Below are 15,757 nucleotides of genomic sequence, written 5' to 3'. Positions count from 1 at the left end.
GAGGATATGGACCGATAAAAGGGAGCAGCTGATCAGCAAAAAGAGGAAAATATCTTCATAAAAGATGGTTGAAAAAGGGACAAAGAGCAGAATTTGAGGGAGGGAGAGGAGCTGAAAAGGACAGGAGGATAGCAGCATTTGTGAAGAATCAGTGACAAAGCGTGCGTTTGCAATGGTCACACAATGGAGCGCCGACTAATACCCAAGTTTATTTTTGCACAGGTTTGCAAAAATCCTTGACTTTATGTCATTTCACATAATTCACTTGATGCAACCACCCATCTGGAAAATTTGCATGGGTATGATTTTAGCTCTGTTTCTCCTTTTCATCCCGCAATGCACGCAAGAGTGTGGCTATATCAGTCATAGGCACTGAGGGACATGGGAAAAGGGGAAAGCAAGAACATAATGAGCCAGCCTGCAATAATATGAATTAAAGTGAAAACAGATTCAATTATAACCCCATCATTCAAGCACATCACTACTAACAGTAATGGTCAAGTCTCTTTGCCTTGCAGAATCTGTTCGAGATGCACATAAAGGCTCTGGGTGACTGACACCACTTTAATATTTCTAGCCATCTTTTAGAAACTCACATTATGGCCAAGGTTTTTATTCACCATCAGAAGCAGTGCTGTAGCAGCAGTTTGAATGCTGCCTCTTGTACATTTCATGCTGAAAATCTGATTGAGCCCCCACTGTCTTTATAACCGGACCTTACAGGGGAAATTCAAAATCCCATGGTGTGACTGATTGCCCACGAGTCTTTCACTCAGTTTTAAACACTAACATATTGGATATTACTGCTGTGGTTTGACTTGAGTTCAGAAAATGTCCAATGTTCCAGTGTTGGCATTAACGCTGATGTTTTCCTCTATAACTGGTGGCTGCCATTTCACTGAGCTGCCTGATTCTTAAAAGATTTTTAAAAGAAAAGAACTGGATGGCAGTTTTCTCAAGGGTGTTATTGAAAATTGGGTTGAGCATACCTTCATCTTAAACCATGTAATTATTAGCATGCAATGTAACTTTGCAGCCTATTTTTCTGTTCACCAGGACATTTTTATGGAATGTTTGATCTTCAAAAACATAGAGATGAGAATAGAGGGAACTGAAGTTATTAAATTAGATCATAAGTGTATAATATGTGAATATAGTTAGAATATACACTTTCTACCAAAATGACGGCACCACTGGGCTTCATAATGAATTTTTGCCATGGTAACATATACCTAGGTCTTAAGCTGCTCCAGTGCAGAGTTAAATGGCAGATGACAATGTCAGAGAGGAATCTTAGGCAATCTAATGACCACTGAATAAGGTTGACATCATTGGAGAAACGCTCCATGTGTCTGCTCACATTATACTGGGACCTGCAGAGTCACATGGTGCATTGTAATTTCTTCTGCTGGAAATTTAGTGTTTAAACATATATCTGTGCCAGACATTAGCATTCAAATCTCTGACTCAGTCTGCAACAATCTTCTTGGAAAAAATGAACTTTTTTAAATATTATACCTTTGCACTAGTTAATATTCTGGCCACTTGTTCAGAAAATTTCAGTTTAGTTAACTTTTAAGCCTTGAGAAGGCAGCAAAACGCTGTGATCAATACCCTTATGTAGAAATACCATACAGCAGAATCCATGGGTCTCCCCTGCAGCTTGCCTGAAGTAAGCACCTCTTATTTCCCAGCTAACTTTGCATTATTAATCATCTAATCCCATCATCCCATCCCATCAACACAGATATAAATATGTATGAGAATTGTCGGACTAGTTCCATTTATAAAACTCGATTATGTAACAGTAATTACACCCAATTTAAAGCCGAGGAAAAACAAGAAGATGAAGTGCTGCTGTTCTGTGTCCTTATTTTGGATGCATTAAAGGAGTAAGGTTTGGGGCCATTCTGCAAAAGGCTCCATGAAGTGAGTGATCCTAGATGGCATCTGGAGAGTGCAGCTCAAATCTGATGGGAGCCAGACCTATGATACAAACAACCTTTTTGATGTTGCATGAAAAGGGAGAGAAGGAGAATAAGAGAAAAAAAATGCAGAGGAGGAGAAAGCAAAAGCTGAAAAAATATCCAAACAAAAAAAAAAAAACGCTTTCCCACACAAGAGGGTTGAAACTGCAGAGGGCAAAGTCATACCCATCAACAACAGACACTTGAGTTAGGCTACAGTCTCCCACGCACACTTTACTCTGGCATGTCACAGCTCATCGACATCAAAAAACTCATTGCACTCTCATACATGCATACAACTGAACACATTTACACATAGAATCAAGGAAAACACACATTCAGTAAAGCAAGCTCCTCTTGTTCTCATCACCTTCCTTCTTTGTTTTCGCCTCTCCAACTATTTCACCTCTCCTCCACCGGTTAGTTCTAACAACTGCTCAAACACTTAAAATGAGGACAAATTCAAAGTACTTCAGTCTTTATTATCCCACACAAGCACTCATTACAGACAAATGAAATCACTAGTGATAAAAAAAAAAGTCTTCATTTCCTCCATTCTTCCTTTATTCTAATTCTAGGTCATTAAATCTAAAATGGTCATTTGTACATGTAAAATCCCACAAAATGGCTTAATGGTTGCTTCCTGCTGGAATTTCAGTACGATCACGAGCATGTATAGATGCCGACTGCTCTCAAAATGAGCAGACAGAGTTCTCTTTTCATGTCCCTTTTTTTCATGCCGTGATCCCCATCAATAGACTCATTTTCCCTTCTCTCCCCCTACTGCAGTAGCCACCCCGTGCTGTTTTTACCATCCATTCACTATCCATTTCCTCTGCTACACCACTATTCAGCCCTTTTTTCCTCCTCTTCATTACACTATAAGAATAGCCTGGAAATTCAGCTCATTCTTCAAGTTACTACATATGTTTGGTAATTTAGTTTCTATGTTTCTATGCACAATATTCTTGCTCACTCAAATAAGCTAAACTTTTTCTCCTTGATCCCTTTTAGAATCCTGCCATCTACCAGCGACCGTTTCCTGTTGAAGAACTTGGTTTCTGGTGTGGACTACAACTTGTGCGTATTGGCCATTTTTGATGACTCAATCACGTCACTGGCAGCAACAAAAGTTCTGGGCTGCGCTTCATTCTCCACCAAGGACGTTTACCCAGCATGCCGCTCTCTCCAAGCCCACTTTCTGGGTGGAACGCTCACTATACTGGTTGGCGGTGTTGTTGTGGTGACTCTACTTGTGTTTACTGTGGCACTCATGGTTCGCCACCGTGTTTGCAATCATGGCGACCACATGATTTGTCATAATGGCAACAGCGAGGCAGGAAGTGGTGCCTGCTGTCAGGGTGGAGTAGGAGGAGGAGGAGGAGACAAAGGGGGAAATGGCAGCGGCTGCTACCAATCAAATGGCTCTGGAGATGTGATGATGGTGGTCCTGCCCAATGGTTTGCCCTCCAAGAGGGGAGGGGAGAGGGGAAAGGAGAAGGACAAGGAGAAGGAAAAAGATGAAGGCGATCCTGCTTCCTCTAAGCCTCCAAAACTGCCCCCAAAACCCAGGCCAAAGCCTAAAGTCAACCTGGAGCAGTTTCTTTCAGCTGGTGGGGTGGTTTCCACAACAACAGGAGCTGAAAATGAGATGGCACTGGTTGTGAGGCAGCGGAAGCAGGACAGGGCATTACCACACAACCTCGAGAGTGACAGAACTCCCCTTTATTACTCCCCTTCTCCTCCATCTACCCTGCCCCGACAGTCACGTTCCAGGGATCGCCCAAATCCCCGTCTGGAGCGAGAACTGACAAATCGAGCCAGTTTCTCTCTGGCTGCCCCCTTGAGAGACTCAGAGCTGTTGGACTGGAGAATCACACCCAGAAGCAGGGACAAATGGAACTCCTCACAGGCTTATCAGAGCCCTGTTTCCCCTCTAAGCCCTGCCCGTGGGACTGTTGGCAAACGGCGGCACTCACTGGATATGGGTTCCTCTGTTGCCCTAGCAACTGATGCTGCAGCAACTGTTGCCAGGCACTATGGTGCTGTAAGTTATGCCAAGCGGCTGAGCGTGATCTGGACGAGACGGAGTCAGTCGCTTCATGGGATGCTGGTACAATGCGCATCGACGACAAGCACAACCTCATCAACAACCAGTGATGAGGGTGAAAGTGGTGGGGGCTTTGGGGTTCATGATTACCAACGGGGGTACATCCACGCTTACAACACTACCAACTCAAACTCAAACACTAGGATAACAACTGGGAAAGAAAGGAGTAGAGAGAAAGGTAAGGGCGGGAATGGTGCTGAAGATTTGGAGGAGAGTGTTGTGTAGTCATGAAAAAGAACACAATGAAGTTAGAAAAAAGTTTTCAGAGGACACTTTGAATAGGAAGTTGATTAGGGAAAGTGATTAGAGGCTAAATTAAGGGAGCAGTTAAAGGACGGAGGATGTGATTTTATATAAGACCAGGCCAAGTGAATTTAGAGGGAGGGAGGAGTAAATCTGAAGAGCCTTTATTTGGCCTGTAAGAAGGCCAGAAAATAAAAAAAACTAGAAGTATAAATGAAGGTTTCCAAGTTCTGACCTGAAGAGTGGAAAGACTGGGGTAGAAATGATGAAAGATGGGCTAAAAATAGTTTCTCAAATCGTCAAGCTGAGCTTTTTTAATGAATCCTGGCATACTGGATATATATATATATATATATTCTTTTTTATGAAATTATAAGATATTATAAGTGTAAGTAGGTACAAATGGAGAGATGAAATCAAAAGGAAAACATCAGTGGAACAAAGGTTATAAAGAAGAGTGAGATGGCATAAGCTCAGCTTGGATTCCAGTAAAGCCTTTACACTAACTGAGCTACACTTTTGCTAACACTGCAGTCCTCCAGAGTCCAGACCGCCCCACACCTTCACTGGATCAAAAACGATAACAATGCTGGTAATACTGGAGAAGCACTTCTATCACAAAACTACAACAGGGAAAAATGGATGACTTAACCCTGCTTTGCTATTCAGGCTTTTGATTCCAACTCTGACAGCCATTTCGAAACTTTCTGAAATTAAATGAATGTGACTTATGTGTCCTCTATGTCTGGACAAGGATTTTGGCTGGCTGTGGCTGCGGATTATATAAATACAGACTATGGTGTATTGGACATGATCAATCAATACAGGCTGGGTGTAAAAGAAAAAAAAATAAGAGTGAAACCCAGACATTATGAAAAGTATTGGGATTACAATCAAGTCGATACGGATTACTAAACAGAGGAGATGGGGGCATGATGGAACATGTGAGCCATGCATTTCTGAAAGACAAGCTCATACTGCATGTCAGATAATGGACCAGACCAACGAATAATGCTAATGGGTGCATAAGAGCGCATGCATTGATGTAAAAGGGACTAAATGTGTGTGCGTGTGTATTCTATGCACACGTATACGAATGTTTGAGTGGCAATCCAGTCAGACTCCGTTAATGCATAAAAAACCCAGTGTTTTCTGAATATGCCATAAAAAGAATTATCTGATCATTAGAGATGAGAGGCAGGACATCCAAATTAGACTACAAGTGACATGTTTAAAGGTTGTTGCATCACAGCCGGTATAAACTGATAATTTCAGGTAATGTAGCATGGCTAGAAAGCAGAAACTGGTAGAGTCAATCAAATTTTGAATTCATTTTGTGTGATTTTAGATTCCTTTGTGCCACATGGATTCAAGTTCTATCCAAACTGAATGTTTTCAGAGAGGAGGAAGGAACAAACTTACACAATCACAATGGACGTCACCATAAACGTATCATTTGAAGACTAATGGACTACAGAGACTTATCTAAGAGGAAAAAAAAGCAAAGAGAAAACTTGAAAAGTACATATATATATAGAATATATATATATATATATATATAAAATGTTACTTGTTGCACCATGTGTTTCTGTTTATCTGAGTTTTCCAGGAGGTGTTGTGAGGAGCAAATGCAAAATATGTGTGTGTGATTTAAGTTTTGGATAAAAATTATGATTGGAGCTAAAAATGCCAACTATCACTTGGCAGAAAAATAAGGCTCAAAAGACCCTGAGTAAGCACACAGCACATCCCAAAACAGTCACAAATGGATGCCTACGAAACAGCTAACTGCATTTATAATGACGACTTTTACCCAGTAATGTTGTTTCCTTTCTGTTTTTATTTCATTTTGCCAAAGTCAAAATTGTTCTCTAAACTTGCTATTAATAAAAATTACATGTATGGAACAGTGTGATTATCATTAGAGAAAGGTGTGGGGCATGTTTGTGTTTGAAAATTTACACAATTTATGTTTTTTTTGACAGGTTTTGCAAATAGGTCGTACATTTCAATAAAAGACGCAGATAATTTTTGGTTGAAATTGGAGCGTAATCTGAACATGATTCAGTCTTGATGAAAATGTTCAGAGCTTAGGGTGAACTTGTGAGTCACAGGAGCTTCATTAGGTGCAAAATTATAACATGAAAAGTTGTTTACTTGTCAGACACAGAGGTTTGTTAAGAGATAACTGTGATGTAACTTCTTGAAAAAACAGGAAAAAAATATTAATTACAGGACAACCACGGATAAAAGACAACAGATGGACAGATAGGGATAAATGGATTCAGGAAAAGAAAAACACATGCAGAGGGGAAAAAAAGGCTTCCAGTAAACACAATTTCAAACAACAGAACTGATTACATGAGATGAAGGAAAGCTGAAGTAATGAACACAATATGGACTAAAAGCTGTCAGGCTAATGGCTACATTTCAGTGTTAATACCGATAATATCTATTAGTTTCAGGATGTTAGCAGATCTATTCAATGCTAGCTAATAAATGTATTTAAAAGAGACAATTCACTGACTTTGTTTAGATGATGATGGGAACAGCTGAAGGGTAGCACAGACTCATGACATCAAGCTACTGTAGGGGGTTCCTGACGCTTTTCAAAGCTAGGAAGAAAATTTAATCCCACCACATGTGAGCCAGGTTTTCGTCTTGTTGGGGTCATGGCTGGAAATTAAAACAAGGATATTTCAACAACGAACTCAATGAGCTAAAAGTGACTGAACTCATCAAGCGCCAAACTGGTTTATTCTCTCACAGATCACAAGCATCCTGGTCAAAAACCGAAGTGAGTGCTAGGTGAAACCAAGCTTTGCATCTGTAAAAGAAACGGGGAAAGGAAGCTTTTTTTCTTTAATCATGGAGGTTCCTCTGCCTCCCCTCTTTAGTGATTTTTATATTAAATGTTTTGCAGATATTGTTAAATATTTGAAATGAACAGATGTAAGAAGTGGAGAGAGGGAAAAGGTGCTGACACCCACAGAGATAAACAAATATGTGATGAGACAGGGAACAGGGTGAATTCATTGTGTCAAGCTTTCAATGCAGCTCTTGTGGGGGGAGGGGCGACTGAGCGTGTGTCTCCTGATATCACGTTAGATGGCAATTTGATTTGAAACTCATAAGTGGTCCCATTAAAAGCAAAACTATGTGCTACAGTCACCTCTGAAAAAGTCAGTGTGTGCACGTTTGCTTGCATACATTCGCTGTATGTGACTTGCAGGAACAACACAGTACAGAGCACCAACCCTCCCTCTGCCTTTCTTTTTTGCCTGAGGTAACACTCTGGCCCAATTTGAGTAATTAAAAAAAATGCTGAGTAACATGGAAAAACACATCCACATGCAGGACTGCCTTTGAACACAAATATGAGCATAATTGCACTGCAGGATAACCTTGTGGCTGTAGCGTCTGCATGTTTCCTTCAGCATACAGGTGTCATCAGTGAATGCATGCACCTTTACAAGCCATGTCTCAATACAGTTAAACATACCACAATATTCACAGTTAGAATCAAGATGTCATATATCTCCCCACAAAGTGCCAAGTAGATCCTGAGTCAACAGCAGCTCCTGAGCTGGAAACCAATTCAGCTAGTGTAGAAAGTAGTCTACAAACAGCAGAGAGAGCCTAAGATCATTACAGCAAATTATAATTACAAACCCTTGATATTTTCAGGGCATCAGTGCAAACGCTGTGAAAAATGAATGACTAAATAAATAAAAAACAAAAACTGGTGAACAGGCTCAAGTCTAGGAAATTTCTGAGTTCCTTGAAAAATTAGAGCACATTTTACAACAATAAGGTTTGGATTAAACTGAAGTTCCAACATTGTCTGTGTTTAAACTACAGAAACAAAATTAGTCTTTTGAAGACAAGTTGGAACTTGAGAGGATAAGTCAAAATCATCAAATACTTTGTTGGTGATGCAGTGACAACAAGTGTTATAAATCACTTGGATAAGATAAATAAAACTACTTTTGTACTTTAACTTTTCCTCTTTATCTTTTATTTTGAGCATGTGGTCGTCTTTAGCCACCTAGACATAAAAGTCCGGAAATGGTCTACAGACGTTCTGGAGAAGTGTCAAGTGAAAACACTAATATCCACAGCACTGACACTGGACTTCTTGCAGAAACTTTTAACACAACACCACATTGCAATCTCCAGATAATCAGCAGGTAAGATGATATACAAATGCGTAAGCAAACAGGCCCAACATTTGCAGCCACTGTGCATGTGCGTGTGTGCTGGTGACTTTTACCTTGCTGTAAACAGGTACAAATACATGTAGTATTTAAACACAAAGAGCCTCACCTGTTACTCGTGAAGTGTGGTTAAGAAAACAGTGATTAACACAACCTAATTTCTGCATCATGTGCTGCCTCCTGCATGTGGCTGCTGGTTCCTCCTGCCTTGCATTTCCAGCCAGGACAGTGCATCTGTAGAAGAAACCCGCCTGCTACAATGTGCTTGTGTCAACAGCAAGGGCAGAAAAACACTGGACCAAACTGCCTGGACTTTCTTTTGAAATTTTTCTTTGTACAAAAACATCTTCATCAAATTGGCTGCTGGCCACAACTACTTCAAGTCAACGAGATGGCATTCAAACTCAGCAACATATTTCTGTTCTTTAAGAATCCAATCACATTTAAATGTTTAATCAGTTATTTTACAGATGTTATGATGTGAAAAACTAATAAAAACACCTGCAACCGCAAAGAAGCATGCCACCGATTTTGGTTTAATAAAGCTGAAACACACTTCATGGTTTAACTGTCTGTGTAGGCTGCTGCAACCAACCAAAAGCCTAACACTCCAATGAGAGGAGACATTTCACACTTTCATTGACTCAGTTTGCCTAATTATCCTTTATGTTAGACTTTAGTGGAAATACATGAGTCACAGAACATTCAAGGGGGCTTTTTGTAACTCAAATAAACAATTAGACCTTAAGAAAACAAAGACAGAAATTGCCATACATTCAGTATATAAATAAATCTTAAAAATTGATTTATATTTCCTACGCGTTAGTCATTCATAAAATTGATGCTTTTGGCTTAACATGTCATAGTAACAAAAAAAAAAACAACAACAACAACAAAAAAAACACATTCAACTTAAATTAACCCACTGCACAGGGGATGCAATCCAATTTCTGATGAGATATGAGGCTTTACTGAGAGCAAATATTAGTCTTAAATCATTCTTTAATGGGCCCAGTCACAAACATGACTGGGCATGAGTTTAAACCCTTTAAAGATGATGTGGTAGCAGAAATCATCACATCTATGGAGGCAGCAGAGAGAATGTGAGTTGAATTTATAAAAATAAACAGAAAATCAATTTTTAATTCGACCAAACACAACGGTCAAAGAGATAAAACTTTATACATCTCTACACAATGCTTGCAAGCACATTCACACTGTGTGATGTCTTAATGGGTTGATAAGTTTTACAACTGACCTTTCGCTCTGCAACAAACTAACACACAACAGAACTTTCACAAGTAGAATAAAGCTGTACCACATCAATATGCATGGCAGAAAAACTTAGCAGCATATTTTTATCTAAATGTTCTTTCATATTGGGGAATAAAATGCTGCACTGAGCCTTCAACATTTAAATTTCACAAGCAGACAGACAGTAATCGTTTCGGCGCAGTATTTATTCATTAATTTTTCTGTTTGCAATTATTGTTAACAAGGCGCTGGGAAATGAGGCCTAAATGATAGATACAGATTGTCAAGAGATGGAGGTTAATGGCCACAGAATACACACATAAATATTACCTTACTATTATGTCCAGGGACTGGGAGAGGAAATCACTGCACTATTTAGAAGCTATTGCCTGCATGGATAAAATTAGTTGAAGAAAGAGCAAAAAAGGTAAATTCACCTTTGATTCGTATTAATATGGTGCAAATCTTACATTTGATGCCTCAGTATTTAATTGTACAACTTCCAAGCAGCTCAGCTCAGCAATGACATTGACTGAGGGGAAGAGTCGGGAGATGGATTAGACGTTTAAGAGACAGAAGATGAGAAAATGCTAAAGTGTGGCATATAAGAAGACTGAAGACCGAGAAACAGAGAAAAGCAGCAAAAAGGGGAGAGATTGGGAGAGGAGAACAGTGCAGAGCTGCATAGATACATTTAATAAAGCAGAATTGCTGTCAGGTACCTCCAGAGGACAGACTGCATTAAAGGGGTACACCGAAGTTAAGAGTTCATTGAAATATATCAAGAACACAGGCCTGAAACAGATCCAGACTTTTAGCTGTTTTTCATTTAATTACAACAAAGTAAATTTGCCTATGACATGCTACAAAGAGCTGCATCAAAAGGAACGAGCAAGTGGAGACAGAAGAAACAGAAATGGCAGAGGAAACAATGAGGAAGAACAAAAGATAGAGAATCAGTATTCAAACTACAAAAGTACTTAAATGATCTAAGACCAAGGCTCCTGTAAGGCGTTACCTTCATGCATCGTTTCCTCTCTTTCTCTGTGCTCTCACTCCGTCTCCACACTTTTAATTCTGCCCTCCATCTAATTTGCTCTCCTTCACCTTCACTGACTTCTGATTTATTTCTTTGTTCACCAAAATTTACTCGTCTCCACTTGTCCCTGACCTCCCTGCTCTCCTGCACTCCTCTGCTTGGATCTTTTGTTTTGCCGGTTCATTTTAGTCGTCCTTCAGTCTTTTCAATCTGTTCTCCAGAATGTGAGAATACTTTTTGACTCAAGAGTCATATTTTCTTTCAGCATCATTCCAACATTTGGCTACAATATAATCATTACCGCACCTCCTACTCTGTAAAATGTTTATATTAAAACTCATCTCGCCTCATTTTTGATTAAAAAGTGTCACAACAATGTCATCTTTCCTCTCTATCCTTGTGCAGATCCATTTTCAGTTAATTTTCTCCATACACTTTCACTCAAGACTTAATGTTAAAGAATTATTTCATATTATATTAAAAAACCAACCTGATCCCACAGAAAATCTTTAAAACTATAATATGGTGATGAAGCATAATTAATAAACACTTATTTGTTTTTTTTTCTAAATGTTTACTCTTTTGTTGCTGTTGCTTTTAAAGATTATTTGACTTAGGCACAATAACTACCTGCATGGCTTTAGGAAACTATTTGGTTTGAACAGCCCAGTAATAGCTAAAAAATGTCCTGAGTGCAGGTAAAATCAGTAAAGAGTGTTTTGTTAAAGAGGAATGGGACATTAAACTGCTTCACAATGATGCGATCTGTCGTTGACACAGCTCAGTGGAAGCCCAGATGCAATATGAATTGTACCCATGAGAGTGGAATATAAATGCAGCAAAGCTTTATTAAACATTAATTTGTACCAGGTGAAGCCTTAATTATTTACACCTTTCTTACGTCTAAATCTGAATCATGTGACTTTCGGCCACTTTGACATGACAAGTTGAAAACAAAATACTGACATAGTGCTGTTGCATTAAATGCATTAGCAAACTGTCCCCCATTTACACATTCAGCAGATACCTGCTTACGTTTGCGTTCATCTGGAGTCTTGTTTTGTGACAGATAATGCAACTAATACCTAATTTCCTTCCTAACTTTCCTCATTTAACTTGTATCTTTTGTTGCAACAAGGGGAACACATCACTCCACTTACATATTTTAAAGAAGATTGCAAAAGTCTCCATTTTTGCTTTTCAGTGCCTCTACTGTTAACCCCCTGCACCTCTCCATCAGTCATGTTTCCTTTCTTCTGCATTTCAGTATTCGTCTTCCATCCATCTCTCCTAGATCTTCACCACAGGGCCACTGGCACCATCATTGCCTCCCTTAAAATCCCCACCCACTGCCCATTTCATCTTCACTTTTCCTCCAAAAACTAGAAATGAGAGCTTCCTGCCTTCTTTTCATCATTTCGCTCCTGTCTCTTTTTGTCCTCCATGTGGCAATGCTACCACCTACTCGTCCGGCTCATCCCCAGAGGCTCCCCGTTAGATTCATGATCAGAAGGAGGCAGTAAAATCTTGTAGTGCTTCACATCTTGAGATGATCTGGGGTTTCTTCTGAGACGGATCAGTGGGAAATCTTAGTGCATGCACATGTGTGAGCAAGACCGGGGCAGATTAAAAGCTGCTTTCAAGCAGACCAAGCAGTACTGGGATACAAGGGTATATATATATATATATATATATATATATATATATATATACACACATATATATCTAAAGTAAAACTGACAAACTGAGAAATAATAAAAAAAATAAAATAAAACATTACATGCTGCAACAGACAAACGGAGACATGTGGAGTATTAAAACCCCAAAATTTAAAGATAATAGATTATAGAGAATTATAGAAAAGATTATAGAGGAACTTACTGAGTTTATTAACTATATAAGTGCAGGCTGGTCATCTTGAGTGTTACATGGAAATAACTAAAGCAGGTATACAGCCTTTATTAGGCTAAATAAAAGCTGTTGAATTATCTTTTTAGGTTTTAATTCCACCGTCGTAGTGTTTGACTGGAAGAATGTAATAGCTACATACAACCTGTGGATTGGGCACTAATAATCTACAGACTGGCGAGTTAGCCTTTAAAAAAAATTGTCTTGTCGAATGACACAAAAGGCTGTTATTCACACATTTCGAGGAAAAGGTTTTATTTACAATTTCTGCAGCTATGTGGGCTGCATTTTGTCATTTCTTGAATCTTAATCCACAGCTTAGCTTGTGGTTGTTTAGGATCAAAGAGCTGTCAAACATCCACAGCACTGAGACAAGAGATACAGTGAAGCTTTAACAATATACCGCTGCTTGTCAGAAACCAGAGCAAAGATGATGCAGAAAATGTATCAATGCCATGAAAAATTCAGAGTTTAACTGCATATAAAAATGTCAGGATGTGGCACATCACTCAGCACTGCTCATAGCACTTTTCCAAATAGCGTCATATCACACTGAAGTTCTAGGCTGGGTAAAATGGAATATGCTCAGTCTTACTTTTAGATGATGGTAACAGTGAGAAGATCTCCTGCTATTGTTATGCAAACACACACTACAAATACTGGCTTCAAAGTCTCTGTAAATGACAGGAAAGAGAACTCACGCCGTAACACCACAAGGAGAAAACAAATGCTTGACACCGTTTTTCTTCAACTTCAAAACCTGAAGCATCCCATCAAACACACCAATCCACTGAAAGAGCAACCCATTTAAAAAAAAATCACCAAAATTATTGATTGTATCTTCAGCATAGTGCAAAGACATTAAACATTTTTATTTCAGAGGTTTTCAAGTTTGAGAAAATGGCACCAGCCTCCAGCTAAAATTCATCAATGATGACTCAGCTCAAGTCACGGAGCAAAAATAATGAATCATGAAGTCATTTTGCAGTGATGTTGTGCATTCTTTGCTATAGTGCACAGACTACATGGTTATGTGATGAAGCACCCAGCTTTTAGGTCACTAACTCATATGAATCATAACTGATTGGTCTGTAAATTCTTTGGTAAGTTCAGTATAAGGTGGAGTTTAATCAGTCTCCTTTTGTGTGAAATTGCTTGAGTGAGATATGAATAATAAAAGGATTTATCCAGTTAGTGTCAAACAGATGTCACAGCTCTCTCTAATCTGTGGAGAAACGGCTTCTGTTCAGCCACATGATGAGTGAGCTCCTGCAAACCACTATGAAGACTTCTCGTTAGTCTTATTTTTAATGGGACCACATGACAGCTGGTGGATATTTACGCAAAGCTTCTCCTGGAGCTCAGGATTTAAATGGATAGCATTTAAGGAAGCTAAACCTTTAAACACTGCACATTATTTTTAGCAAATACGCTACTGAATAAACCAAAAATAATTCAACCTCCAATTGGGTGCCATTTTTCAATGAAGCAAAACCTTTTTATTAACAAGTTCTAACCCCCACGTCATTCTTCAGCTAATTGTGTAATTCCCATCTGTAACAAACGGGGTTATTTAACACCTACAGGATGTGTCAGTACACAAAAGACTGCAGTTAGTTCCACACTGCTCACTTTATAACTTTGTTAAAACCATTTCATACCTGCAGAGCTGCTAACCCCGTCACCCTCTTCAGTTTGCTTCTGCTCGATTTCAACATTAAGTTCTTTTTAATAAAACCTTCAATCCACAGAGAACTGGGTACAAACAGATGAATGATCAAAAAAGGCAAATACAGCAAACACAAATGAAGAGGTGTGATATGGGAACATGAGAGCCCATTGGCCACACAGATCAACCAAACTCAATCACCCACTCCCCTGGACGCCTACACCGAGTGAGCATTCAACAAGTAGCTTTATTCTGAGATAGAGCACCAGAACTAACGTCAAAAATCAGCAAATAATAGAAAAATTACAACAAAAAACTAAAAAAATAGATGGAAAATGATGGGTAAAACCGAATAAAAAAAACAGGAAAAAACAAATAAATGTTAATAAGTGAAAGTTTAATTGTACAGCCCTTTTTCTCCATATATTCACAACAAAAGTTTAACTTTTAGAAAAAATAAATAAATTACACCAAAGCTGCAAGGCCTTTAATTACTACAGCTCGACCATTAATCTTCCTCCATGTTGGGAGAGTTTAGTCTAGGAAGTCCTGACCGGACTTGGTTTTCTTTAAGAACCCAAAAAGAATGAACACAAAGGAAATTTTTCCTCCCTCTGAGACTTCAGACCTCACTTGTGATTTGATTGTGTTCTTCAGTCTAACTTCAAATAATTTGCTTGGCACATCAAATTTTGGGCCAATACAGGAAAAAAGAAAGTGACCCCGTAACAGTTTCCATTCTCCCAATGTAAAGCTAGAATTTAGGTCAATAATACTGCAGCTATAACACTAAAGTCCTGATATGTGTTATAGTAATAATGAGGTATCATGTTATCCTGATTTAAAGGTATTTATTTTCCATGTAGCACTTAGCATTAAGCTGATTATCATCTCTTACTTTATTCCACCAAAAAATCTAAGTTAAATTTATCCATAAAAAGTACATTATCTTACTCTTCTCTTTCTTTACTATTGATCATTTATGCATCTCTTTTTCCCCCCTTTCTTTGCTTCGAGTTAATAAATTGCATCATTACAAAATGAATTACAAAGTGCCCATTTCCTCAGAGAAACATTAGGATTGGTACATCCTAAAACCATCAAAATTTCATCATCAAACTGCTGAACATGCCAAAAATGTATTCAACTTTAATGTTTGTTGAGAGAAGAAGTGGGAGAAGCGTCTGACTCGCTTTTAATGGACAGTTAATGAAAACAGACATTAGCTGATCCCAGCACCTGACTAAGGGCAAGCCATAATTAAACTCATTAGAATTAGAAAGACTTTTGTTCTTGATCAGTCATTAAAACAGCCCAAACAGAGGTGCTCTGCCAGAGTAGTTTCTCTTT

At 38.8% G+C, this 15,757-nt stretch overlaps 2 protein-coding genes across 3 annotated transcripts in view; one reads left to right on the top strand and one right to left on the bottom strand.

The window, feature by feature from the left end:
- Positions 1 to 6,283, top strand: part of LOC121639938 (leucine-rich repeat and fibronectin type-III domain-containing protein 4) — a 33,277-nt gene extending 26,994 nt beyond the window's left edge. The window contains exon 7 of the mRNA XM_041985526.1: positions 2,982 to 6,283. Coding sequence (XP_041841460.1) covers positions 2,982 to 4,302 — 1,321 coding nt within the window. The 3' untranslated portion in view covers positions 4,303 to 6,283. The remainder of the gene's footprint in view (positions 1 to 2,981) is intronic.
- The window catches only part of pcxb (pyruvate carboxylase b), a 312,844-nt gene that overhangs the window by 120,499 nt on the left and 176,588 nt on the right, over positions 1 to 15,757 (bottom strand). The gene's annotated exons all lie outside the window — the stretch shown is intronic.

This window comes from Melanotaenia boesemani, chromosome 5, assembly GCF_017639745.1.
Source record: "Melanotaenia boesemani isolate fMelBoe1 chromosome 5, fMelBoe1.pri, whole genome shotgun sequence".
Lineage (NCBI taxonomy): Eukaryota > Metazoa > Chordata > Actinopteri > Atheriniformes > Melanotaeniidae > Melanotaenia > Melanotaenia boesemani.
The sequence above is the reverse complement of the archived record's forward strand: the minus strand, read 5'-3'. Positions and strand labels throughout refer to the sequence as shown.